We start from the raw sequence: 25,553 nt of genomic DNA, 5'->3' as shown, positions 1-25,553 counted from the left end.
CAGGGTGGGGAGAGCCTGCTTTAAAATAAAGTCTGGTTATAATGGAATCATACAATGGTTTGGGTTGGAAGGGACCTTAAAGACCATCCAGTTCCGATCCCTGCAGTGGCAGGGATGCCTTCCACTAGACCAGGTTGCTCAGGTTGCTGATTAACCAAAATGGGGTTAACACCACATCTAATTAGCAATAAATATGCCTTGAGGTGTAGAAACTCATTGCTATTCCTAGACAAGCAAGGGCTGAATGCTTGAGTCTGTACCTGTTGAGGGGAAGGTGTCACAGCCTAGATCAGTGACTGGGCAGTAGTGTGGCATGGCTTTATTGTGCAGTGTATAATGTAACATCTTTTAAATCTGTGGAAGTCTGATGTTGCAGCTATAGTTGAGTCCTCCCAGACTATTGTGCTCTGTCTGTAACTAAAGTTTAATCTGTCATTTTTTTCCCCCCCAGACTGAGCCATCAGCCTTTGCAGCCCGGTTCCCTGGTTGGAGGGGGACTGGACGCCGTGGGCCCCCAGCCGGCACTGGGCACGGGGCAGCTGGCACCGGAGCCGGGCACGCAGAGGCAGCAGCAGGTGCAGCACCAGTGGCTCTTCCAGGTGAGGGCTCGGCCGTGCTGAGGCTGGGGATGTGACAGAGCAGGGGTGTGAGCATCACTGCGTCAGTGAGAGTGTTACACACTCGCTCGCACAGGTCTTCGAGTCTAAAACTCCAGAGCCTGGTGCTACAAACCCCACCTGCCTTTCCCTCAGTGCAGTCGTTCAGTGTTTACTTCTGGGACTTCCAGAAGGGAGCTCTGGACATCCGTGCAAAACTCAGTACTTGGATTTTCTGATTATGGAATACCTCTGGAGAAGGTAGATTTGAGAATGACCTGGCTGGATGTACTGAGCAGAGGTGCTGGTTATGTGCTCCCTGTCTGGCCTTACAATGTTCCTGGCATTAAACCAAAGGGGCTCTTGCCCGTCTGGCCCTTTTCCTCTGTTCTGGTTGGGTGATATTTTTAATTTGGAGGTGAGTCCCCGAGGCAGCATGGGCTGTGTCCTGTTGTTCAGTGCCCACCTTCTCTCAGGTGCAGCAGCAGCAGCTGGGGCAGCAGCCGGCGCTTGGACTGCAGCCTGTGCAGCCGCAGCAGCCGCTGGTGAGCAGAGTGTTTTGGGTGTTTTGGGGAGGTGTGAGGGGAGGGACAGCGTGGGCTTTGTCACCTGTGCACAAGGAAGCGCGCCCTTGGCCACGTGAGGTGCTGATGGTTGACATTGCCCCTCGTGCTTGTGCTGTGTTTGTGGAGCACCTCTGTGCCCTGGCAGCTCCATCCACCACAGCTGAACTCCAGCCCCTGCCACGTTCCATCACAGGGGTCTGTTCTCACCTTGGATTTTTAGGATGTACTGCTAACAGGCTAGGGGGAAAATGGGGTTTGTTTTTTGAATATACTTTTAAGTTATATTGTTAGTCATAAACCAGAGTACAGTAATGCTGAAATTGCAGCCCCCAAGTTTAAAAGCGTTAACCTTAGATAATTTTCATCCATTTTTGAGTTTTTCTTAATGAGTTTTATATCTTGAACGAACTGCTGGGAGAGTATCACAGCAATGGGCACCTGCCCAGCACAGTCTCCTCCACAGCAGGAGGTGCTGTGGGTTGGGTTTGTGTTCCCAAAAACCCTGGTGTGGTCGCTAATACCTTTGACTAACCTAGCAGTTACTATGGCCTGGTAGCCAGGAGATTACACAACATATTTTAAGTGAAGGATTTGGTTTCAGAAAGGGAAAAGATGCTGAAGTCTTGTAAAATGCTGAAACTGCCTTCAGTAAGCACAAGGTTTTGCTGAGCAAAGCTCGGGCGGTTTCTGCAGCGCCCACAGAGTTATTAAGGTATGGGATTACTCAAGTTTTATTCAGCACCTCAGGTTTCCAAACTGCATCAGGTATCCCTGTGCAGAAGAATCACTTAATTAAAATCAGAAGCATGTGCATTTGCACTAGGCCTAATGAGAAAAAAAAATTGGTATTTAGGAGGCAGACCTGTCGAGCTGAGAGACCTGAGGGTGAGTCAGAGATGGGTGGTAGAGGCTGGGTTTGGGGTGCTAATCACATTGTGCCTAATGCCATGGCCATGGCCAGTGAGGGCTCCCCAGAGCCTTCTCTTCTCCAGGCTGAACAGTGTGAGATTTCAGGGAAGGAAGAGAACAGATGTTCTGTGAGTTCTGAGGGTGCTCCCTGTGTCCTTGCTGTGACACCCCAGTCAGGACACCCACCTGCCCTCGCTGCCCTCCCCACCCACTGGCCCCTGGGCTGGGGTGGCACCAGCCGAGCACGCTGTGGTTCCCTGCTGTGGCACAGGCACCATGTGGTTCCTTTCCCTTTCCCATTCCCGTTGCAGTTCCCGAGGCCAGGCTTGCAGCAGACCCCGCAGCAGCAGCAGACGGCGGCGCTGGTGCGGCAGCTCCAGAAGCAGCTCTCCAGTAAGTGTGTGCACAGACATACGCAAATGTGTGTTTGAACATGGAATTATCTTTCTGGAGACCTTCTGCCTATTTACCTGCTGCCAGGTGTACATGGAGGTCATTCACCTGCTGACAGTGGGCACCCGTCCCAGTCCTGATGTGACACCAAAGCCCTGGTTTTGGGGCACCCCACGGGGCCCTGCTGGTCCTGTCACCCACAGGACAGGACTGTGGCTGGGGCCCCCTCACCTTCCGCAGCCCTCTGCAGGAAAAGTGCCCAGGGAAGTGACTGCCTCTGGCTTCAGAAGGAGGGGGGATGTGCAGCCTGTCCTCTGCCACCCAGGTATTTTTCTGTATTTTTGTACAGTCACCCCCTTTGCTTCCTCCACCAGGTAACCAGCCACAGCACGGGGGGAGCCAGTACCCCCACTTCTGACTGTGGCTGGGGGGACCCAGGGGACCTTTGCACTGAGGAACAGGACACTGGAAATTCAATGCACTAGTCATGGCTGGACAGCAGGCTTGAGTTCTCTTATTTCCATCATTATTTTTTGTGATGCAGTTGATGTGAATATGTAACAAGGTGGGTTTGGGGTTATTTAACTGGATTTCAATGTATGGACTTGTGGGCCTATTTGAAGAATGTTATTGCAGATTTTATGAATTTGGTGCTTTTTAGATCCTGTTACTTTTAAAGAGGGCAAACAATGCTGGGTTTATTTATTTATTTATGGGAAAACCTTTTTTTTTTTAATTAAAAAAAAAGTACTGCAGTGGACCAAATTACTGAATTGAAAGGCACTTCACCTCTTTGTTGGTAGAACAAACATCAATTCATATCATGTTTATTTGTCTGTGATTTTCACATGCACTTTATAAAGTTCTTTGTTTAAAGTACTAATTCCTCTTGCTCTTATTGTGGTAAGAAGGTGCTGAAATGGGTTTATTGCTTGTATTAAAACTTCTTAAAGTTTATATTAAAACCCACAATGCAACATTAATAAACCTACTGGAAGTAGCAGTGCTCCCATCTGGTGTCTTTAACTGAAGCTCTCAGGGGATGGTCCCGAGGGTGACTGGGTGCTCCAGGGGGGCTTCGCTCCACTCACGTAGGGAGTCTCTGAGTCCTGGGGAAGCCTGGCAGGAGATGAACTCCCGTGTCTGCCCCGCTGCCAGCACTGACCGGTCCCATCCCAGCCCTCCCAGCGTGAGTGCGGAACAGCCCCGGAGCCCTTCCCGCGGTTTCGGCTGCCCTGGAGCTGACAGCCTTTGGACAACCTTCCCTGGAGGAGTTATTCTGTCCCTGTGTCAGGTACCAGTGGGGCATGGCAGGTATTCCCAGCCCAGGGGGGAATCGATGGCTGGCACTGCATCATCACTGAGTACAAATCCACAGGCAAATTATCAACCAAAATCACCACAAACAAATCATTATTATTCAAGAGGGGAATCTGTGTGTGTATTTTGAGCCCTCTGTCCTGCATTAATGTATTTCTTAGGAAGAAAATAAGAAACTCTGAACCTTAGCTACAGGCTTAAATATTTTAAAAATTGATTTGAGCAGTCCGCTCTGTGATTGGTCAGTGTGAAATGGGCAGGTAACCATTTCCTACCGTCACAAAGGTATTTTCCCATCAAGTACAGAAGTTCCTTTTCAAGGCCTATGTGGCTGCTGAACTGAGGAATCACAATTCTAAATTGAGTCATAAATTCAAGTAATTGTTTTCTAATGAGAAACTTTTAAAAAAATGCTTTTGTGGCAATAAGAAAATGATGCCAAGCTGGAGTGGTTCTACACCCAGTCTGTGTGCATTGGCTTAACAGTGCTGAGCAGAGCTCCCTCTCTTGTTCCAAACTGAGTCCAAAGCTGGTCTGTGTCATCCCACAGCTCTGCAGAAAAGACTGGCTAGTAGAGCTGTCCTATTAAAAATACTTCACTACTTGTTTCACCATGAAATATTTATTTAAAAAATATACTAAATATTAAAACACATTAACAAAGTAATCTGCATCCCAATAAACCTGCTCTTCAGTTCCCAGATGTTCGTGCCCTCTGTGATCTGTGCTTATGAGAGTCATACCAGGTGGGCAGTAATTGAACTGATATGAAAAATTCTGTCCATACAGGAGCTCTCTGTGTACATTTCCAGAAAGTAAATTGTGTTTGATAGTCTATGTTTGCTGGCAGAGTTTACTTTAATTTAAATCCCTTGAACGTGGAGAGAACCAATGCTAGCTAATAACGCTAGAGCTAATTTTCCCTTCCTCTCTCCTTTTGTCCAGTCATTGCAGACTGAACACTGTAAGTGTTTTCAGGCACTCACATGCCTTTGGCTGCCTTTGCTTAAACTCATTCCAAGGATGACCTCAGTCCAGCTGCAGCCTGTGTTCACCATCATTCCTGCTGCATTTCTGACTTAGATGACGTGGACATATGTTACTGCGAAGTCGCTGCCAAGGGGGTTCCTCGCCGTGCACTTGTACGGGCCGGAATTGGAGGGCTGGGGATTCTGGAGGAACAAAGTGCCCGTGGGGTGAAGCAGCTCGCCCCCAGACCCTCGGCCCTGGTGGGCTGTGGAGAGGATGGAGCGGTCAGGTAACTCCCAGGTAATGTGTGGTTTGGGTATCCCCAGCGCTGCGCAGTGCAGCTGGACCGCGGCCCCCGGCACCGTGTGCAGGGCGGGCGGGGGCCTGCCCGTGATCCGCGGGGCGTAGGCCGCGACGGTGACGGGCACGGTCACGGAGGAGTCTCCGGCGGCATTGCGGGCCCTGCACACGTAATTGCCCCCGTCGTGGGCGGTGGCCTCCCGGATGAGCAGGGTGCCGTTCTCCAGCAGCAGGAACCTCCCGCTGACCTGCGGCCGGTCCAGCACGCGGCCCCCCGGCAGTGTCCACGCCGTGCTGGGCTTGGGGCTCCCCTCGGCCAGGCAGTGAAGTGACAGCGGCTCCCCGCTGACACCCTTCACCAGCCCCACAGGGTGGGCGAGGATGTTGGGCTTCTGGGCAACCTCCAGGATGATCAGCTTTTCGATATAGCCAACCTTGTTCCGGGCAGCGCAGCGGTACCGCCCGGCTTGGTCTCTCCCGGGATTATAGATGGTCAGGGTCCCGTTGCTTCCCGTGAGAAACTGGGACGTGCTGATGCTGCTGGAAAACCACGTGCCATTGGGCAGCATCCAGCTTATGTCTGGGGGAGGGTTTCCATCCACAGAGCAGTTCAGTGTGGTAGTTTTCCCAGGTTTTGCTATTATTTTTTCGTTGAATGGGTTTTTGAACATTGGTCGCCGTAGCATTTCTGTGACCTCCAGCTGCACCACCAGCACGCTCTCTCCCGCATCGTTACGTGCCACACAGATAAAATCTGCCGTGTCCGAAGGCCTGATATTCCGAATCTCGAGTGTCCCGTTTTTGTGCACTGAAATCCTGCTCCCATAATATGGGGCTGTTAGGAAAATGTTATCAGGCATGATCCACATAATCTGAGGGGGAGGTGTCCCCTCTGCCCGGCAGTCAATGTGTTTCTTTGAGTGTCTCACTGCCGTCACCTTCATGATTGTTTTGTTCCTGTATAAACCGTTTATGATGGGGGGTTTACCAGCCACATCCAGCTTATACAGTTTGGTGTCATCCCCACCAGGGTTCCGAGCCACACACATGTACTCCCCAGCATCCAGCAGTTTGGTGTGGCTGATGGAGAGAGAGCCGTTGGTGTGCAGGGAGTGTCTGTCTGTGGACAAGGAGATCATCTCAGTGGAAGGCAGCAACCAGAATATCTGTGGCCTGGGATCTCCAGCAGCCTCGCAGTCCAGCAGTGCCGTGTGCCCAGCTGACACTGTAACATACGTCTTGTGATTGTGCTTTATCCGAGGGGCTGCCACGATGACCATGACACGGATCTTCATCTCATCCCTCCCCAGAGTGTTTTGGGCATAGCAGGTGTAATCTCCTCCTTCTGCCACTCCAGCTTTGTTGAGGTACAGAGTCCCGTTGTCAAAGAGGACGTACCTGCGGGACCTGTGCCCGCTGTCATCCGCCAGCATCGCGTTGTTGACCAACGTTCCATCTGGCAGACCCCAAGATATTTCTGGTGTGGGCGACCCTGAGGCCTTGCAGTCCACTCTGAAATCCTTGCCGTATGGCACCAGTTTCTTGAAGTGCTGCTTGTGGTCAATCTTGGCTGGTTTCATTGTGATGCTGACTTTCATCAGTATCAGATCATCCCCAATTCTGTTTCTTGCGACACACAGATAATCACCTGCGTCCTTTTCAGTAACTGCCTCAACAGTCAGGGATCCGTTGGGGTAGACATGGATCCGACTTCCCATTCTGTTGTGGGAGGAGAGAGAGGAGAAGAATTATGGAACCAAGTGCTGGGGGTGAATACTGAGCACTGGAAGGGACTGAAGGTGTCAACAGCATGATATGACACACAGATTCTCTCCGAAGGCACTGTGCCCACACCACCTGCCCACCCACTGGGTCCTAACCCGGTGTCATTGTCACTTCTGGTGTTGCATGGATGTGTGCACGTTAACTCTGCTGGGAACACCCTGAGCTGGGACTGTCTCCCAAAGCAAAGGTGAAGTACTACTGTGGGAGGGGGTGGGGGGAGACCCCCAAAGGTAGACTGAGCCCTGCTTCGCAAATCTGGTACGTATAACTTCTCCTCCAAACTGGCCCCAACCAGCCAGTGCAGGGTAACAGCAGTTCCCTTAATTCAAATATGACTTGTATTTGTTTTGGGGAGACCTCACCCACTTATGGTAATTGATATGATGTTATTAGACATATAACAACAAACCATTAGCACAGATATTTTCACCACTGTTAAATGTTTAAAAATGAATTTGGTTCACAGTGCTTTAGTGCTGTAATACAGTCTTACATGACCACCAGGGGAGACAGTATTTGAAATTACAAAGAGGTGGGAAAAAGAAAAGGCTCATACCTGTGCCACTGGTCCACAACAGCCTTGGAAGGCAACCTCCACATGATCCTGGGCTTGGGCTCCCCCGTTGCTGTGCAGTTCAGAAGCAGCTTATCTCCGTAATTCAGGTGAGTCAGTTCTTTAGAGGCGATGGCTATTTTTGGAAGCGTGTCCCTGTGCTCCACCACGAGGCTGACCACCCTCCTGTCCGAGCCGCTGGAGCTCGTGGCTATGCACTCGTAGTTCCCGCTGTCGGAAGGGCCGATGCTGCCCAGGTGGAGGGTGCCATTGGAGAACAGGAACAGCCTCGTGTGTACCAACTGCAGAGGCTTCACTGCCGTGCCATCGGGGAGGACCCAGTGGACGGTGGGCTGAGGCTTCCCTTGCACTGTGCAAGGGAATTCCAGGCTTTCCCCCATCTTTCCTTCCATGCTTTGTCTCTTCTCCTCCAGAATGGTGGGAGGGGCCACAACAACCTGCAGCTTCAGAGCCAGCGTGTCGGTGCCCGCAGGGTTTTTGGCCAGGCAGGTGTAGAGGCCCCTGTCGTACACAGTGACCTCCCGGATAACTAAAGTGCCATCTGCTTCCACGCCAGCTCTGTCGTTTCCCGCGGAGGAGCCGGAGAGGTGGGTTTTATTTGCCAGAACCCAGGAGATGGTGGGAGGGGGCCTGCCCTCGGCCTTGCACGCCACCGCCACGGTGTTGCCGGAGTGCGCGGTGAGGAGCCGGTGGCGGCTGCCGGCGATGCGGGGCGGGTAGGCCAGCACCGACAGGGTGAGCAGGAGCCGCGCCGTGCCCAGCGCGTTGGCCGCGGTGCACAGGTACTGCCCGCCGTCCCCCAGGCCCACCTGCGGGATGGACAGCGTCCCGTTGGCAAACACCACCCACCTGCCGGCACCGCCGCGCCCCGGAGCCTCGGCCCCTGCGGAACAAGGGGACAACACGTCAGAACCTTCCTCTGCTTTAATTTCCTAGTTTAATTCAGTCCCTGAATACCTGTTCCCTGCCGTGCTGTGCATCGCCCAAAGAACCAAGGCGATAGTGATGAGACAGAGAGAAAATCAGAGTATTTTACACAAAGAGGGACAAAGCTGAGTCCCCAGTAGAGACAAAGTTTGGATAAAGCAGACGGGCCTTTGCAATCCAAACCCGGCACAGCTGTAACTGGATTTGAGGGTTTGCTACCACAGATTTTTCTTTTCACTTGTCTCACTGTTCTGAAATAGCAAGTAACACAAAACAAATATTGAGATCTTATCACAATAAGCACAGAATTCTAGTTAAATATAGGTTATTTTTTTATGCTTTCCCTAGAGAGCTATTCCAGAGTCAGCACTTGGACACTCCAGCAAGTGTTGGATCTCTGTCACTGTTTCCAAGTTCACCGTTCACTGGTATTTTATAGTGCTTTAAAATGAAGCAATGTTTGAGTTTGGCATTCAGAACAGCTGTCAAATTACAGGACTCTAACAGAATGTAAATTCTAGAGAGGTTTATCAAGCTTACCTGATGGTATCTTGGTCCACTGTATTGTTGGACGGGGGTTCCCAGTAGCTTCACAAGGAATAAAAGCGTCAGAATTTGCCAGCACAGTGAAAGCAGCCAATTTCCCTCCAACTATTCTGGGCTTTGCAAAATGGTTTTTGCTTGCAGAGCCCAAGGCAAAGGGACTGGGGGTGGTGGTGGTTTCTTGATCTTGTCTCCATTCAGACCAGCCTCTGCCAGAGCTGTCCTTGTCCCTTCCCCGGGGATCTGCAATCTGTGATGACTTTGGAGTGGTCGGTGTCCTGACAGTCAGTGTGTTGCCCCTCTCCGTGCCTTTGGTAGGTGGCTTGGGCCACAACTGGACATCCTCCCATGGAGGCAGGGGGGCTCTCACAGTAGGTGCAAGTGGCACAGCTGCCATTGGGGCTGGCTGAGGGGTGGGATGCTGAGTGCTGGGAATGATGATGTCTGTGAGTGCAGCAGGAGCCCTTGACACAGTTCTTGCTGGGAATGTGGGCTGTGCTGCCTGGTTTTCCTGGATAACTGTCTCCCCCATTTTCAGGTAGAATTCTCGTCCTGCCGTGGCAGTGGCTCTGATGTGCTGAGCAGGTGCTGACTCTGCTGTGGCATTGACTGCAGCAGGTTGGGCACGTGCAGCATCGGGAGGCTCACCCAGCCACAGTGGGATTTGGAGAGCTATGGTGGAGGTCTGGGCAGGACTGACAGGTTGTGCTGTGGTCAGCTGGGTGTTCCTTGTTGTGACTGGTGTGGTTTGGAGTGCCATGGTGGGGCTGTGAGCAGTCAGACTAGTGGGCAGTGACGTGGCCAGCTGGGCATTCCTCTGTGTGACCAGGGTCACCAATGTCTGTGTGGCTGCCGTGGGCACATGCTGAGGTGGCTCTGGGGTGTCAGAGCTCCACAGTGCTGGTGTTTTGGTCACAGAGATTGGGCTGACGCTCCCAGGGAGAGGTTTTGCAGGTGTAAGACTTGGAGGCACAGCTGGTGATGTACCTTGTGTCACCACGGGGGTGGCTGTGCTCACGGAGGAGGTGGCTGCAGTGCTGTGGGCTGCAGCCACACGCTGTGGGGCAGATACTTTAGGAGGCTTCTTCCTCCTCTGACCTCTCCTTCCTCCCACTCTGAATGTTTTACTTTTGGTGATTCTGGTGTCAGATTGAGGAGTAATAACAGATGTGACTGTTGGCTTCAAACCCAACAGTCTGGTAGGGTTGCAAGTAGTAGCAGTGCCCTTTGTAGTGATAGACATGACTGTGGTAGCAGCTTTTTTCTTTGCACCGTGTTCATTCTCCTCTTCCTTGAGGAACAATGTGTTTTGATGGGTAACCACTTGCTCCAATGGCAAATTCATGGTGGAGGGGGAGGACAGGGGGGCTTCTGGGCTAAATGAATTGATGGAGCTGCTTAAATTATTTAAAGTTGGTACATTTGATACATATTTCATATTCAGTTGAACACCTGCAGCCACAGCTGTACTTCCTCTGGCAGACCCTGCCCTCCCAAAATTGTATCGGTGCTCTTTCATACCTGGGATATGTCCTGGCCTCACAATTCGTCTCCGACCAGAAATTTTCCTTCGTCTTCCGTACTGCTGCTGGAGCGGGGGTGTGTGAGTTGGAATGTCCTGGATAACCCGAATTTGCTGATGAGTAGTCATAGTTGAGGTCAATGGTGGTTTAGAGGTTCCTCCTTTCTGAGCACTATGAGAATAAACAGGACCAAACTCAGGGCTTGCTGCACTGACTGTCATCACAGGGACCTGGTGATCTGTTTTGGTGGAAACTTTATCAATGGACTCAGTAAAAACATGTATCTTGTCAGTTGTGTTTTGGGGAGCTACAGCCTTACTGGTGTCTGTAGCTTCTGTCGTGGGTGTCGTGGATGCAGATTTTAGGTGCTGTTCATTACTTTGCCCAGAATACACCAGCCTTTGCCCAGCAGGGAAGAGTGTGGATGTTCCACTTGCTCCACTTGATACAGTTGATTGTTTCACACCATTTGCTGATATTTGACTCAAGTCAGATCTTTCCCATGAGTCTGTAGGTTTTGGATATGTTTGTGGCCTTCTGCTGCCAGGTGACACAGACTGTGGAAGAGGAGAGGGCAGAGGAGTTCCTGCCTCTGTGACCGGGAGGGGGGTTTTCCTGGCAGGAGTGTGGCTCACGGTGCCCTCGGGCCCTGCAGCAATCACACGTTCCATTGGTCTCCCCAGAGCAGGTACTGGGGCTCTCTCTGTTACTGGCATCATGAATTCTTCTTCTGGAGACCTCAGATCACCAGATGTCTCCTCATCCTCAGGTACCTCTGAGAACTTTCGGACTTGAGTGGGTGGTTCCGTTGCAACTTCTCCTCGTTTGTCTGTCAGTGTTGAGTTTCTCTTCGTTTTCTCCAACAAGGCTGCCCAGCGCTGTGGATCGACTCTCCTGCCTGAGGAAATAAACTGTCTCCTGTGCCCCCTGAGCCGCCTGAGCCTGCCTGTTCTGTCCCTGGAGGGCCTGCGAGGCATTTTCCCGTGGCTGTTCCTTTGACGTGCGCTCTGCGTGCCCTGGGCTGCTGGCTGCTGATGCAGCAGATCTCAGATGAGCTGTGGGGGTGGCTGGAGTGGCTGAGGGATGTGCCTGTGCTGCAGCAGAGCCCAGCAGCGCATTGCCAGAGCCGTCACCCTCTTCCCACTCTCCCACAGCTCCGAGCCTTTTCTTTGGAGCGGTCTCATCCTGTTTCACTAGCACTTGGAAAACCAAAAGGTCAACACCGTACTGGTTGGCTGCAATGCATCGGAAGTACCCTCCGTCTCGCTCTGTCACCCCTTGTAGTCTCAAGGTGCCATTGCCAAAGACATGTTTGTTTCCTACAGACTGACGAAGGATTGTGAGCTCAGGCAGCACCCAGGTGATGGCAGCGTCCGGAGCAGCCGTGGCTGTGCAGGGCAGGTGGAGTGTGCTGCCAGCAGCTGCCAACAGCTGGGCTCCATTTACACTGTTGTGTTCCACGTGAGGATCCACCACTGTGATTCTGAAGGTCAGAGCGTCGGCATCGTTGCTGTTGGAGCCGATGCAGTGGTAGAGCCCCGTGTCAAACACGTCAGCCGCCCGCAAGGTCAGTGTTCCAGCTCTGAGGACGATGATTCTCCCGTCCTCGCTGATGTGAGGAGCTCGCACTTTGCTCCCATCGGCCAATATCCACTCCACAGCAGGAGCTGGCTCCCCAGCTGCCTGGCAGCCCAGTTCCACAGTGCCCCCGACTAGCACAGCGTGCTCCCTTTGGGTGCTGTTGTCCCTGTGGATAATGGCCCAGTTATTGCTGCCCTGGTTGCTGTCAGCACTGGGCACACTGACCTGGGCACGGGTGAAGTAGTGGATGTGCAGTGTGCTGAGCGTGGTCGCTGTCCTGTCCAGCTGCAGTGCCACTGTGCTCTGCATCAGCCAGGCTGGGTCAGCTCTCAGGTCAGCCTCAATATTGGTGAAAAGTTCATCTTTTTCAGTGTAGATCTGTTTGTATTTGTAACTAACAAAAGGCACATCAGCTGCCCGGACAGTCCGCTCCAGTTTCAAGGGAGAATTGCTGTACAGTGCCAGGATGCTCCACAGCTGCTGGATGTGCCCATGACCGATGCCACACACCAGGAGAGCCGAGAAGGAGGTTTGGAGCACTGTGCTGCTGCCATCTTGGGCCAATGAGATGGGAGACATTTCTGTAGGTTTTTGGACGTTGCAAACCATGTTGCCTCGATTTCCTGCTTGGTCAGATATGTTCAAAACCATGGATCCTATTGGAGCTATGAAGTCCTTGGGAGACACGGAACTGAAATCCCCATCGTCTGGCACTGTGAGGTTTCTGGATTTCAGGGAGTCGTGTATGACTGGCTTATTGCAGGTGACAGATGCAGAAGGAAGATCCATTAAGCTTTTCCCATTATGATTTCTGGGACTAGCACAGACTGGGCATTGCTGGGCACCAGAACTTCTGTCTTTTCTACACTTTATAACATCTGAAGAGAAGAAAACTGGAGTCAGTTTCTGTGCTACAAGTTTTAGTATTAAAAATTACATATAGGTACTAACAAGTGTTCTTTTGAACAAAATAAAATCAAATCTTAAAGTAACATATGAACGACAGCAGCAGAGAAAGTCTTTGAGTCCCTTGAGTCCCTTATCTCCTTTTTGAAGAATTAAGAGCAAAGTGGCCCTTACTCTTGCCAGTTCCATAGAAGTTAGCTTGATTATTCCCTGTGGATTCTCCTGGTGCACAGAGTCTTTGGACTGTCCAAGGAAACCATTCCATTAAGGAAAGCTGCACTTGGGAATCTGTTAAGGCCACTAGATACATTTAATCTGGAAAGCTGAGTGATATTTATCTCTTTATCCTAATTACAAACACCTACTAAAATACTGTCTTAAAGTCTTTTCTGGTAGCATAAATAAATTAATAAAAGACAATTACTTGTATCAGAAAGAAAAAGAGACTACAACAGGATTAAGGAGCATGAACAAGGCCTTGAGCTCACCTGGTCTCTCCTGTGCCCACTCTGTGAACCTCTGCAGGCTGCAATCACAGGACCAGGGGTTTCCATGCAGGTAAATGCTCTCAAGCTCGGACATGTAGGAAAACATTTCTTGTGGAAGTGAAGTCAGCATATTGTCAGACAAAGAGATGTGCTTCAGGAAGGATATTTTGAATATTTGGCTATAGTGGAAGGTGACAAAAGTGTCTGGATGCAACTGCTGAAGTAAATTTCCATCCAGGTGGACCAATCTCAGGGAAGTGAGTCCATAGAAAACATTGGGATTTACAAATTCAATTTGATTGTGGTCCATATGCAGCCGTACCAAGCTCTTCAGGCCATAAAACACACCCTGCTGAAGCACCCTGACCTTGTTGTAACTCATTTTTAAGACCTGTTGATGAAAAAGTAAAAAATGCATAATACTCAACCATGTTGTAATTATAAGAACTCTAACAAATGCTACTGATCTTTACAGTGTACCTGAGTGTCCACCTGGGTAGGAAAGACCTTTCTTATTAGGATACTGGATCTTGAAGGCCCTCAACTTTCATATGGACAGATAAGAAACTAAAAAAGGAAATGCTGCATCTGGCTGCTGAGGGGATGTTTACCTCTATGTCTGAAGGTTAAGTCGTAACAAAATTGAACATTGGCTCATTTAGTTCTCACCTGTAGTGAACGTAAATCACTGAACACCCTCTCAGGGATCACACTGATCTCATTGCTGTGCAGCATCAGTAACTCCAGTTTCTCCAGGCCAGCAAAGTCTGTGGGGCTCAGTTTTCTCAGGCTGTTGTAGCTGTAACAGATGGGTTTAGTCAGCCACACTTCACACCTTTTAAAAGCAACCAACCCAAAAGAAAAGAACCACTCTTTGGGAATGGCTAAAGGTAGGCAGCACTTCTGCTTGCCAAGGTGAAATTCTAAGTCATTCTGTCATGTTAGCACAAGGGTGGCGTTCTGACACCCGAATTCCCATGGAAGGGGAGAGTAAGGGCAAGCACAAAACACATCTGTTTGTCTGACAGTGTGTTGGCTTCCCTCCTACCTCCAGGAAAAATTGCTTTTATGTTTTCTGCGGACACATCTGGATGATTTAAATGTTATGTGTATTAAGAGGGGTACCCGGACCAGTCAAATATTGCCGATGGGTCTTGTTTGATTAATGACAGAGGACACTTGCTGGAAACTGCATGAAGGGGTCAGATGAGCCTGGGCACGTTCCACTCCCTGCTCCTTTAACCACGCACGGAACAGAACCACCGTGGAGGCTGACATGGTGGGACTTCCCATGAACCCAGGAGATGAAAGCATGGACACTAACGTTGTGGGGCGTTCTCAACTCACAGCAAAGTCTCTGAAGATTTTAGTGCATTTTCACCGAATTCCTGCTGTTTCAGACTCCTCAGTTCCACGTTACAGATGCAATTGTTTCAGGTAATACAAAGGAATTCATTTAAGTTGAAAACTTTCTGAAGTTCTCACCTCCCCTGTGCTAGATCCCCCAAGCTTCCACTTAGTGTGGGTGGTCTCAGGCTTTGCTAGCTGTGACTGCAGCCGCTGCTGAGCGCCGCAGACAGAACATTAAGCTCTACAGACTTATTTATTGCTTTGGTAATTTATAGCTCTAAATGTGGAAACTCTTAATTATTGCTCCGCAAAGTGCTGAAAGCTGACTGGTCAGAACGTTAAGAGCCCCGCTGTTCCACGTACCCCAGATTGATGCGCTGCACGTCCGGGGGGATGCGCGGGGGGACGGTGCTGAAGTAGCGGAAGGTGCAGTGGAGCTCGGCGGGGCCGTGGCAGGCGCAGGGCCGGGGACAGGCGGTGATGACCGGCAGGGTGGCCAGGCAGGCGGCCAGGAGGGTCCCCAGCCAGCGGGCCCGTCCCCTGCGCGGGGCTTCCATCCTGCGGGGATCCTACGCTGTCATCCCCAACAGCAGCGGCGGGCGCACGGTTCCTGCAGGGGGAACAGAACACACAGGCATTTATAGCGACAGCACACGAGCAATTTTTAACTCGAAAGAAAAAACGACCCACGAAGCAGCCCCCAAGCTCTCGGATTTCTCCTCAGCGATGTCACGACCCAAAGCGTTGTCATTTGACAGCTGCCCCACGGTGTCCCCGTCCGGCGCGATGTGCCGGTAGTTGCCGCTCACAGGGAAAGCCGGAATTCCCCAGGGATTTGCAGGAGCTGCAGCCGCTGGCCCGTCCGTCCCGGCCGTGCGGAGCGCTCCCCGCTCCTCCTGCGGCTCATCTCGGGAGGCGTCTCCACACGTCAGCTCCTTCCCTGCCAGGAACTGTTCCAACCACAATTAACTCCCCTCGCAGCCCCCGCCCAACCCCGCGGCGCTTCCCCGGGACCAGGAGCGGGCTCCCGTCCCCCCCGCGCCGGGCGGCACCTGGCCGGGAGCGCGGCTCCTGCGGGCAAGGGACAAAGCCCCAGCACCTCCTCCTCCCGGGGGCTCTGCCGGGCCCCCCGCAGCCCTCCCGGCACCGCTCGGGGCGAGGCGGGGAGGGAAGGAGCGCCCGCCGCCTCTCCCGGGGAATCTGCGGCCCCGCTCCCCCCGCACCGGGACGGCCGCTCCGCCGGGGTCTCGGGTGAGAGAACGACCCGCAGCCCCGCCAGCCCTCGCAGGCAACGAGCCTTTGCCGTCGGGGGAGCTTCGTGCGTGACCCCTCCAAAAAGCGGCCGACGACACCTTCAGTTCGCTTTTGGAGGGACAGTTTCTCTCCCCTCGCAGACCGAGTCCGTCAGTACCTCAGCTCCTGTCCGGCTGAACGGTGTCTGTAACAGCCTCGACTGACGGCATGCTTCTGCTGACATGGGTCATGGTAGGGCAAACCAAATCTGTCCGACTTGGGATGTAATGGTAAGATAAAACTTCAAAGATAAGATAAAGCCTCAAATATATCTTATAAAGGTTCTAAAACTCTTCAGACAGATACAAAAGGCAAGCTGTGGGAGTTCAGGAAGTTGGCAGGAATGGGATGTTCTGTGTAAGCCAGCTAGAACTTTACTCGTGGTGTTCGCTGGCTGATGTTTGTTATCATCTCAGGAGTTGTCTCTGGGAAACATGGATCATCTCACTTTGATCCAGCATGGGAGCTCGTGCCAAGAAACACCGACCTGCTTGTGCAGCTGGCACTGTGGGTCTCAGAAAAACACCACCACCTCAACTGAGCCCTGCACTAAATTCCAAGGTGGCATTTTTAGGTGCTACCCTGAGAACAGGGAGCTCACTCTGAATTTTGTTCCCCTGAGTGATAGAGAGGGTGAGCAGGTCAATCCTTAGGAGCATTTTCTCCATCCTAATTACAGTCTGAAAGGCAAAGCATCAAGTGCTTTCATAAGCTTTTTTCTATTGGAAAGGCTACTGGAGTCACACATTCTAATGCTGTGCTTTTGTGGCTGTGAACATGAGGTAAAAGACATTTTTTAATGATTTGTACCAGTCTCCAGAATTTGTGGTAGAAACGGGACTCAAGTTTCTTCTGAGAATGTTTTACGAAAACACATACCCAAAAATCTGCATTAAAATAAAAAAAAAATATTTTAGATGTACAATGGACCTTGCCAATGTTTTAAGTGCAGAGAATGAAGGGAGCTTTTTGTTAAGTGGAACTATATTTTGGCAAGAAAGTGTGACTGAGTGTGAGCTCAGAAGTGCTGTGAAGAGGAAAGCTGAGTGAAGGAAGTGCTTGTGAAGTGGATCTGCACAGCAAAGTGTGCATACCAAAACTGGGACACAATTTCAGTTCATTTTTCAGCAGATCAGTTTCTAACTGTGGTATAACCTGTGCTATAACCTGGTTTTGTCCCAGCCAGGAGGGAATGGATTCTGCATCTCTAATGGGCAGTCCTGATCATTATTCTGGTATTAATAATGATGCTGGTACTCCTGGGGCAGCAGCAGAGCCCAGCACAGGGGATCTGGATGTGTTTCGTGCCCATCAGGGGCTGTTGTGGGAGGCTCTGGATATTCAGATGTGTTACCAGTTTCCTTCAAGCAAATTGTGGTGGGGCTGATCCACAGAGCTGGAATCTTGAAGGAAATAGAGGATGATCCCTTTATTTAGAGTAGTCAATAGAAATGTCATTAATGGAGCAGAACACAACTTTGGAGAACACCACCCTGATGTGTTTCATGCATCAGTGTCAGCAAAAGGGTTTTTTACACAATGCTAATCTGAATTAGGTACCTGAATAATGTACCTGGGTTTTGTTGGATGAATTTTGCTTTTTAATTTGTTCTTCCATTGCAGACATTGCCTGTTCCCTGTCACATCACACTGTTCCCTTGTCAGACTGCTCCAGCTCTTTCCCAGACCAGCACTGCAGGTACCTCTGCTCCTGCCGCACAGCATTCCCACTCTGCCTCAGTTTATCCCTCCTCATGCTCTCTCTTCTCTGTGTTGTGCCAGTTCTCCTTAAAGGCCCTTTGCAAAATGTTTCCTTGTTTTTCTTTTCCTTCACAGCTTCTTGCTGGCCAAATTCTTTCAATGCCTCTGTGGGTTGCTGGATGCCTTGAAAAGGACGACATGACCCTCCAGAAGTGCCTTGTTGGGAATTTTCAAAATAACACACTTAGGTACAACTCTCCTGTGGCTCAAGGCTGTAGTCAGACACTTCAGTTCCATTGTAATGAGCTGGACAAGCTCCCAGCAAAGCAGCGATCGACCCTGGAATCGTGGTCAGTGTTTGGAGCTGCCGACGGATTTGTGCAAATACTGATTTGGGGACGGTCATCCCTGCTGTGTGCAGAGCCCAGGGAATGCCACACTCTGGGAAACCAAGCAGTACCTCAGAGGAATATATGTGAAGAGGATTGGGCCATGGCTCCTGTCCCTTCCTGTGCCATCCTGTCCCCAGCAGTACCTGTGGCTATGGAGCTCTGTGCTTCAGATTCCTTCTGTCCTCCCTGGGCTCCCACTGACTGATGGGAACCTCAGCTGGGTGGGCTGGAGGCAATCCATCTTTCCTGGGTGGGATGGGCTGTTGTTCATGTCCACCCTGGGTTTGAAGGGCCAGGGACCCCCACTGGCCACTGCTTTTGAACTCCATCCAGCCCAGATGACCTGGGACACTGTAAATCATCCACAGTATGGGCAGTCACAGCAAGAGCTCCTGCTTGGTGCATTTCACACAGCCATGCAGACCACAGACTATTTATTTGATAAAGGTCTGTATTTTCTTGCTTGGAAAGCTGTGATACTGCTGATTTTTCTTTCACCTGGGCAGTTGTTAGAGGTGGACATGAAGGGAGGGGTTGTCTGGCACTCCAGTTTAGAGGACAAGCCTGTTTAACACCCGGTGTGCCTTGGGAAGATCTGCTCTCCTCATTACTGGAGCAGATCCTCAACCAGAGTCATTCTGTGTTTGATCTGCAGTGCCATCGCCATGGGTGGTTCCTGTGCTCTCAGGAAGATCTGTGCTCTCCTGACAGACCACCTCCCAGCAGAGACAGCCACCTGCAAATCCACTCCCGCAGCAGCTGCCCCGAAACACAGGCGCTGCTGCTGAAGCACTCCTGCAGGTGCAGGCTGGATGTCTTCAATGCTCATCTCAGACAGCGGCTGGAGTGTTTTTCCATGGTCTGAATTGCAAAAGCAGCACCGAACCAGAGTTTGTAAGTCTTTGTCTTGCTCTCTGTAGATGTATTGAGAGGATGCTAAATGGGGCACATCTGTGTTTCTTGACAGCCACTGTACTTCATGGATTTACATCCACAGGACACAGGCAGCAAGTGTACAAACCTATTGCCCCTGGGACCTACAGGTTTGGTGCAGTGGTTGGAGGGAAATGTTCTGCAGCTCCCAGCCAACTGAAAACAAACCAAAACTTGATCCTTGCTCTGGATAATTTCTGTTTGTGATGGAATAAGAATTTGTCATTTCCTGAAGATGGCCCTGCATCTGGCCTTTAATTGAGCATTTAAGTAGTTGAAACACAACCCCCAGGGACTATTTAAGGGAGGGAGAGGGCATTGCCTTGTTTGGCAAGGCCAGGTGTTCTCTGTTCTGTCCTATTCCCTGTTTGGAGGCTCCTGATTGAAGAATGGCAGTTGCAGGCTGTGAGAAACCTCATGAAGGCAGGAATTCCTGTACGAGTCCAGGTATAGGAATTCCTATAAGTCAAGGTGAAGACTGAGAAATGAGAGGTCTTCTGGGTTGAAATGTCAGGAGGAGGGAAGTGAAGATGCCTGTTCTGCAGGTAAGGAAGCCTGAGTGCTGCTCTGGGATGTTCTTGTTCACAGCAGAGGGAGTAAGAACCTTTTTAGCTGTTACACCTTATTTTACTTGCTGACCTTGCCAGGTGGGTCACATAAAATCAGAGCTACACTTTCCTGTATAAATTTAACTTGCATTAGAAGGCTTTTCTGCTATAGCTGTGCCAGAAAACATGTAAAAACGTGGATTCTGGGGCTATGTGTGTGAAATGAAGAAATGTTGGGTTTGTGGAGAACTGGCATCAGTAAGGTGATGAAGGCAGAGGGGATGGTCACTTGCTGGGACCTTTTAAAACCTTTGGCTTTAAATGACAGAATAATTTCCCTCTGAAACAGCATGTGAAGAGTTGATTGGGAGGAGAAGGCATGTGAAAGTGTGATACAGATTAAAAAGTGAAAAATTGAGAGCCTAAACTTGTAATTTTCACCTTTTTCTCCATTTGTATCATTTGTATGTTCAGCAGAGTAATTCTGAACCCCCTTCAAGTGTAAAATACCTAATCAAAGCTACTTTTAAAAATTCCAATTCTCCTACTTAAGATCATTATGTTATAGCTGGGTAATGATCTCCCAGTGTCTCATCTGCTACTTTTGTCTTAATAATGTAGTCCTGTGGCTCCTTGGATGGTTCACAGGGACTGCTGTGTGGCTGCTGGCTTTCCAAAGCTCTGACTGCCCTGCTTTGAGTCTGATGTGGATGTGGTGTAGTTTGACATTTAAAACACACTGTGGTGTCATTTATTAGATTTAACGTGTTTATTTTGTGTTCTGGGTTGAAGTGGATCACCACAGGGAAAATCAAGGTCTCGTCCAAACTTCTCCAGATGAGGTTTCTGAAGTCTGTGTTGGTTAATTATGTTCCATCATTGACTAATAATGTGCAGTTTCTTTCTCTGTGTCCTACAAAGTTGTCCAGGTTGTGTTTAACCTCGTACTTGTGCAGGGAAGTATTTGAGCTGTTACACAAAGCAGTGTGGCTCTGCGATTAAAAAAAGGGATGTTTCTGGTTTTAACTGTAGTGGTAAAAATGTCTGAAGTCTGATGAAGTGTATAAAGAAGTTCAGTGTAACACTATGACACAATTTGAATACCTCATGTGTTGAGGAGCAGTGACCTGGGTCACATGAAGGGGGATGTACAGGAGCATCTGCTACTGAACTGGAATGACCATCTCTGGAATGCCCAGTAAATTCAGTAAAGGTGCTGAGTAAAGGCCTGTGCTCCTTGGACTGTGCTATCGACTTCTGATTACAAGGAAAAGGGAAATTTTAAATTAATTATGTGACTATAAGTATTTCTAGAACACTTTGAACTTTATCTTGGTGGGGTAGCTCTGAGATATAAATGTATGGGCAACAGCACAGATCCAGCTCTGTTGGCCCAGAACTCCTACAAACTTGTTTTTACCAGTGAAGTGAATTCCCCTCCAATTCCATGAATCCAAACTCCAATCTTACACATCCAATCAAGTTTATAGACTTATGTTTGTAATAGCAATTATTTACCTGGAAATGCCTTTTGGTGGTTGTTGTTCAGCTTTAACCCTGCTGTGGCTATGGGAGGTGGCACCCACATCTGTGGGGCTTTACTGGGATATGAGGGGAAGGGGAAGGAAATGCCATCACTACAGCAGCTATTCTGGCATAACCCGCTGATCCTGAGCTGGATGGATGAGAACAGGAACTCTTCAGCAGTGCTGGGTGACAGAAGATTCCCCCCTTCCATGGGGTACATGTCAAGCAAGGAGGGGCTGGCGGAGAGCAGAGCGTTCCCTTGCTGGCTCCCTGAGGGGCTGCTCCCGTGTTCTGTTTGCTTTGGAATGTGCTGGGTGTTGGTTTGTGTCGGAACCAGCAGTCGGTTTGAATGTCCTTTCCATTACTGAATGCTGCAGACTATTCCAAAACACCATTTTCCTCCATAAAACCTCCTATAGAATATCCAACTGCTGTGCTGAAAGTCAGGAAATCTGATGCTTTCATACAGATCAAAATACAATAAACCTCCCTCTATTTTCTCCTCATCTTACTCCAGTTTCTTGTCTCCCTGCTGCTATTGGCATAACCCTTAATGCAAATTCCATCCTTTTGGGAGCCCAGGGGAGGGGCACTGTGCTGGACAGACCCTGGAGACATGCTGGGGGAGCACCGTGCTGCTCACCTGCAGCCCCTGCCTGGCATTTCCAGGGGCAGGAGGTGCTGCAGGGTCCCCTGGGACACCTGGGCAAGCAGGGATCCTCTGCTTGCAGTCAGGCGCTGGGATTTGGGATTCCTTGCATTCAGCCCAGCATAATCTGGTTTTATTTATTCGTTTTCTGTGAGGGATGTGGGACAGAGAGAGAACTTGGAAGCAACTCGACAGCCACTAAAATAAATGTTCTTTTCTGTTTATTCCTTGGCTTGCATCTGGAAATTAAATGTGCTGTGTTAGGAATCTCAAACTTTGACTGTCTTACTGGGTCCTTAATTGAATACAGGTCAAACCCAAAAGCATGACTGACTTTTGCTGTTGCACTGGGAAAAGCCACTGACTTCAGAGAGGCTGTAGGTAAATACATTGCTGCTGTACAAATAACCTTTGCTTTGATTGGAACATTGACAATGGCTCTGATTTTGAATGGCTGAAACAAGTAACTTCAAATAATCAGATCAATAAAGAATTTAATGCTGGTCTTGGGTAAAACTACAGCAGGTTGTAAATGCAGGCTGGGAGCTTTCTATTGAAAGCTGGTACGTCTCTGCTAAAAGCTGTTAATTCTATTCCCTTTCCACAAAATTAGCTTAATGTTGCAATTTTTATATGAAGAAACTTGTTGAATCAAGCTGAAAGGAATGTGTCCTTAATTCTTTCAGCAGCTTTTGAGCTGCACACTCAGCAGCTCTGTTCGCAGACCTCAGTGACATTGTTCTTATTTCTGCAACAACCTTTGCCTTATTTTCCTGCTTTCCAGCAGTTTTGGGGATAAAGAGAAAATGCCTCTTTTCTCAACGCTGTCTCAGGGCTGATGGTACTTGTCTAAAATACATGCACAAATGATTTCCTGAGGAAGCTCAGCTCTGTAACACACTGTAACCTGGCTTTTGCTGTAGTTATGAGCTGGAAACCTGGGGCCAAAAGCTGGTCTTGATCAAAGTCCAGCTGCTGGTTTGTCCTGCTGAGCTGTCCCTGCAGCCCTGAGCCAGAGGGGACTTGTGAAATTAAATAGTTTTTAAACCTCTGCCAACATATTAATAAAGCCTTGTTTATGTGCAAAGCACTTGGAAAAATAACTCTGTAAACACTGGATTTATTTGCAGTAAATGTTGTACTTAGTCACAGAAGATTTTCATCCAAATTTGTGAACACTTTGCACATTTTTTCCTTAGTTTCATAGCAGAGGATCAGGCACTGGTCACCCATTGGAAGGAGTGGGTGGTTTTAAAGCAGCTTCCTATCACTCCTCTTTTCTCTGTGCACTTACACACAGGTTGGTTCACAGGGGTGTATCCTTGTAGCAGCCTCAAAGCAATGCTGACCTTTCTTCTCCTTCAAGGAGAGGCTGTGTCCTTCAGAGCAGCCAAGGAAGGGAATTTTCCTCGTCAGTGTTTATAGATGAATAACCCAAAGCTGTACCTGGGCAAAATGATTGGTTTTCCAGCATTTGAACTAAAGTAACCTTTCCTTTTCTTGAAAATACCTTCAGAATTCCTTTTTCACTGAAAGGGAAGAATGAAAAAGGACAACTTGGCTTCCTTCCTTTTTTAAAAGGCTCAGTTATTCTGAGTCCTTCCTGGAAAAACATTTTCTGATGCTGAGCATTAGCCAAGATTAGAGAGTCACTGTCTGTGAGTACTTAGCTGTAAATTCACATGCTTTTGGCTCCTGGTTTGTTTTATCTCCTGTGTGTGTAAGAGAAAGCCTTTGGCTGTGTTCTGGTTTTGCTGACAATGTGAGGTCCAAAGTGACTTCACCAAAAAGATGTTATAGTCATGAGATTAAAATTGTGTGTTGGGCAAAACTGGCAGCTTCTGTGCACCACTGATCCTGTGGTGGCATGATGCATGACTGAAAATAAGATTCTATTCCAGTTTGGTTCTTGTGTCAGTCCCAGAGTGGATGAAGCAGTGACCGTGGTGGAGACCTGCAGCAATCCCTGGCTGCCAGGTGCCTGTGCCAGGCTCTGAGCTCCGGGTGCCTCCAGGGCAGGCAGGTTCTGCAGGGGGTGCACTGTTCACTCTCATCCATCTCTGGTATTGAAAGAAACATCTGGCAGAGAGGCCCTGCAGCTCAAATCTTTAAATGCAGGTACTTTGGAGCAAGTGCTGTGCAAACAGAGATCTGGAGTTTTCTTGTTGAAACGTCTGACGTTTCCCTTGTGCTGAGCCTCTGCTCTACCTGGCATTCTTCTGTGGATGGTCTCATGTTGGCTTTTCCCTTCCCCCTTCTAATATTGGTTCAACTCCAAACAAAGGAACAGCCCCACAGGGCTTCCTCTGCTCCTGCTGGAGAGTTTCCCCTTGTGACTACATGTAGAAAATATCTAGTTGGTGGTGTACGAGCTAGATTTAATTTCTAGGTCATGGTGAGCGGGGATGAGGGACCAAATTTTGATCCAGTGATGACATGGGTAAACTCCCACTGATTTCCAAGGACTGAATTGGCTGTAGAGGGTGGAATCTTGCAAATCCAAGTGCCTCTGACAAACTCATTTGGCTCACTTTCTGCCAGCACTCCATTATTTCTTTCCCCAATTCAGATGTTTATGTGAGTGCTTGCTGGCTTGAGAGGCTGAATGTGTCTGGATATATTTGAGGGTATAAATGACATTAAACATACCTAGAAAATGCCATCAGCTCTACTCAGCTGGAGGAGCCTTATGAAGATCCTGTACCCTTGTCTCCGAGCTCTGCTCCTCTGGTTTCCCCTGGCTGGGAGGATGCAGGTTTCTTGTATGAGTTCCCAGAGCTGCCACCTCACAGCCCCCAAGGGCTTAACCCCACTGACCTCACATCCCAGGTGAGCCTGAAATGGCAGTGGGGTTTTTATCATGGCACTTAAATTTAGGGTGGCAGAAATGCTTTGAGACTAAACCCTCTGTTATGTCATATGGATAAATGATTTTTGAAGCAAGAAGAGTACTAATATTAGTGGCACATGTCTGTGATAAGCAGTGCAAACCAAATTTTTGGCCAGAGCCACCCCTGAAGGCCCTGCAGTGCAGTACTGAGGCAGTGATTTGCTTATCCTGATATTGAAAAAAGCAGCTGTTGTGGTTTAAGCCCTGGCCAAAACCAGCACAGCAGTGTGTGTGCAACAGTTTTTACAATTTTATTCCATGTATTAAAAAGACAAGAAAATATTTCTGTACAGCTCTGGGAGGAGCACTCACCTCAGGGAAACACGCTTTCAGCAGCAGGAGTATAGGAACGATACATGGTGGAAAACATAAAACCAAGCATAAACACCTTCCACAGACCAGGGAGCTCAAGGAACTGCCTGAACGTGCAAATGTCTGGTGCTGTGTGTGACTGCCAGAACAGCCTCTGAAATGGGACACACAAATACAAGAGGGTTTGCTCTGAAAGCTCCACAAGTCTCTTTCTCCAGATGAGGTGTGGTCAGCAACGCTGGTGCCCTACAGAGGGAGTTTTACCTTCATTACAGGGAACGTTTAACCTGCATTTCCTTTCTGACCTGGCTCAACAAGGGGACGTGGAAGTTTCTGCTGTTGTTCTGGATGGACACACTGTTCTCTGCTATTTTCCTATTCACCAGTATTATGAGCTGTAGTTTTGTGTTAAAACCAAAATACTGCATGGAAGCAGAAGTCAGCAGGGAGTTCAGGAACGCTGGACATAACGTACTTCCACACTTGTTAAGCCATTGCACTGAGGAATGTGACTCCCAGTGAGGCTTCCTCCTCTCTGCTTTCCCAGACCCCTAATGCTCTCCTGTTTTCAGGGTCTC

General features: G+C 49.5%; 2 protein-coding genes and 1 long non-coding RNA gene across 3 annotated transcripts in view; 2 read left to right on the top strand and 1 right to left on the bottom strand.

Annotated features, from left to right (window-relative positions):
• The window catches only part of MED12L (mediator complex subunit 12L), a 97,641-nt gene extending 94,076 nt beyond the window's left edge, over positions 1 to 3,565 (top strand). The window contains 5 exon segments of the mRNA XM_050308448.1: positions 452 to 599; positions 694 to 721; positions 1,056 to 1,141; positions 2,383 to 2,464; positions 2,839 to 3,565. Coding sequence (XP_050164405.1) covers positions 452 to 599; positions 694 to 721; positions 1,056 to 1,141; positions 2,383 to 2,464; positions 2,839 to 2,882 — 388 coding nt within the window. The 3' untranslated portion in view covers positions 2,883 to 3,565.
• Positions 3,566 to 4,399: 834 nt separating this feature from the next.
• Positions 4,400 to 15,287, bottom strand: IGSF10 (immunoglobulin superfamily member 10). The gene is given in 7 exon segments (XM_050308457.1): positions 4,400 to 6,772; positions 7,395 to 8,295; positions 8,880 to 11,424; positions 11,426 to 12,864; positions 13,381 to 13,771; positions 14,050 to 14,179; positions 15,094 to 15,287. Coding segments are annotated over 7 exon segments (7,509 nt in total). The 3' UTR covers positions 4,400 to 4,863.
• Positions 15,288 to 17,607: 2,320 nt separating this feature from the next.
• LOC126636369 (uncharacterized) lies at positions 17,608 to 19,001 on the top strand. Its single transcript, XR_007627949.1, has 3 exons — positions 17,608 to 17,722; positions 17,860 to 17,972; positions 18,772 to 19,001. It is a non-coding gene; the product is annotated as an uncharacterized LOC126636369 (long non-coding RNA).
• Positions 19,002 to 25,553: the final 6,552 nt, after the last annotated feature.

Source organism: Myiozetetes cayanensis, unplaced genomic scaffold (assembly GCF_022539395.1).
Source record: "Myiozetetes cayanensis isolate MyiCay16 unplaced genomic scaffold, myiCay2020 scf13, whole genome shotgun sequence".
Classification (NCBI taxonomy): domain Eukaryota; kingdom Metazoa; phylum Chordata; class Aves; order Passeriformes; family Tyrannidae; genus Myiozetetes; species Myiozetetes cayanensis.
This window is presented reverse-complemented; position numbering and strand designations above follow the sequence as displayed.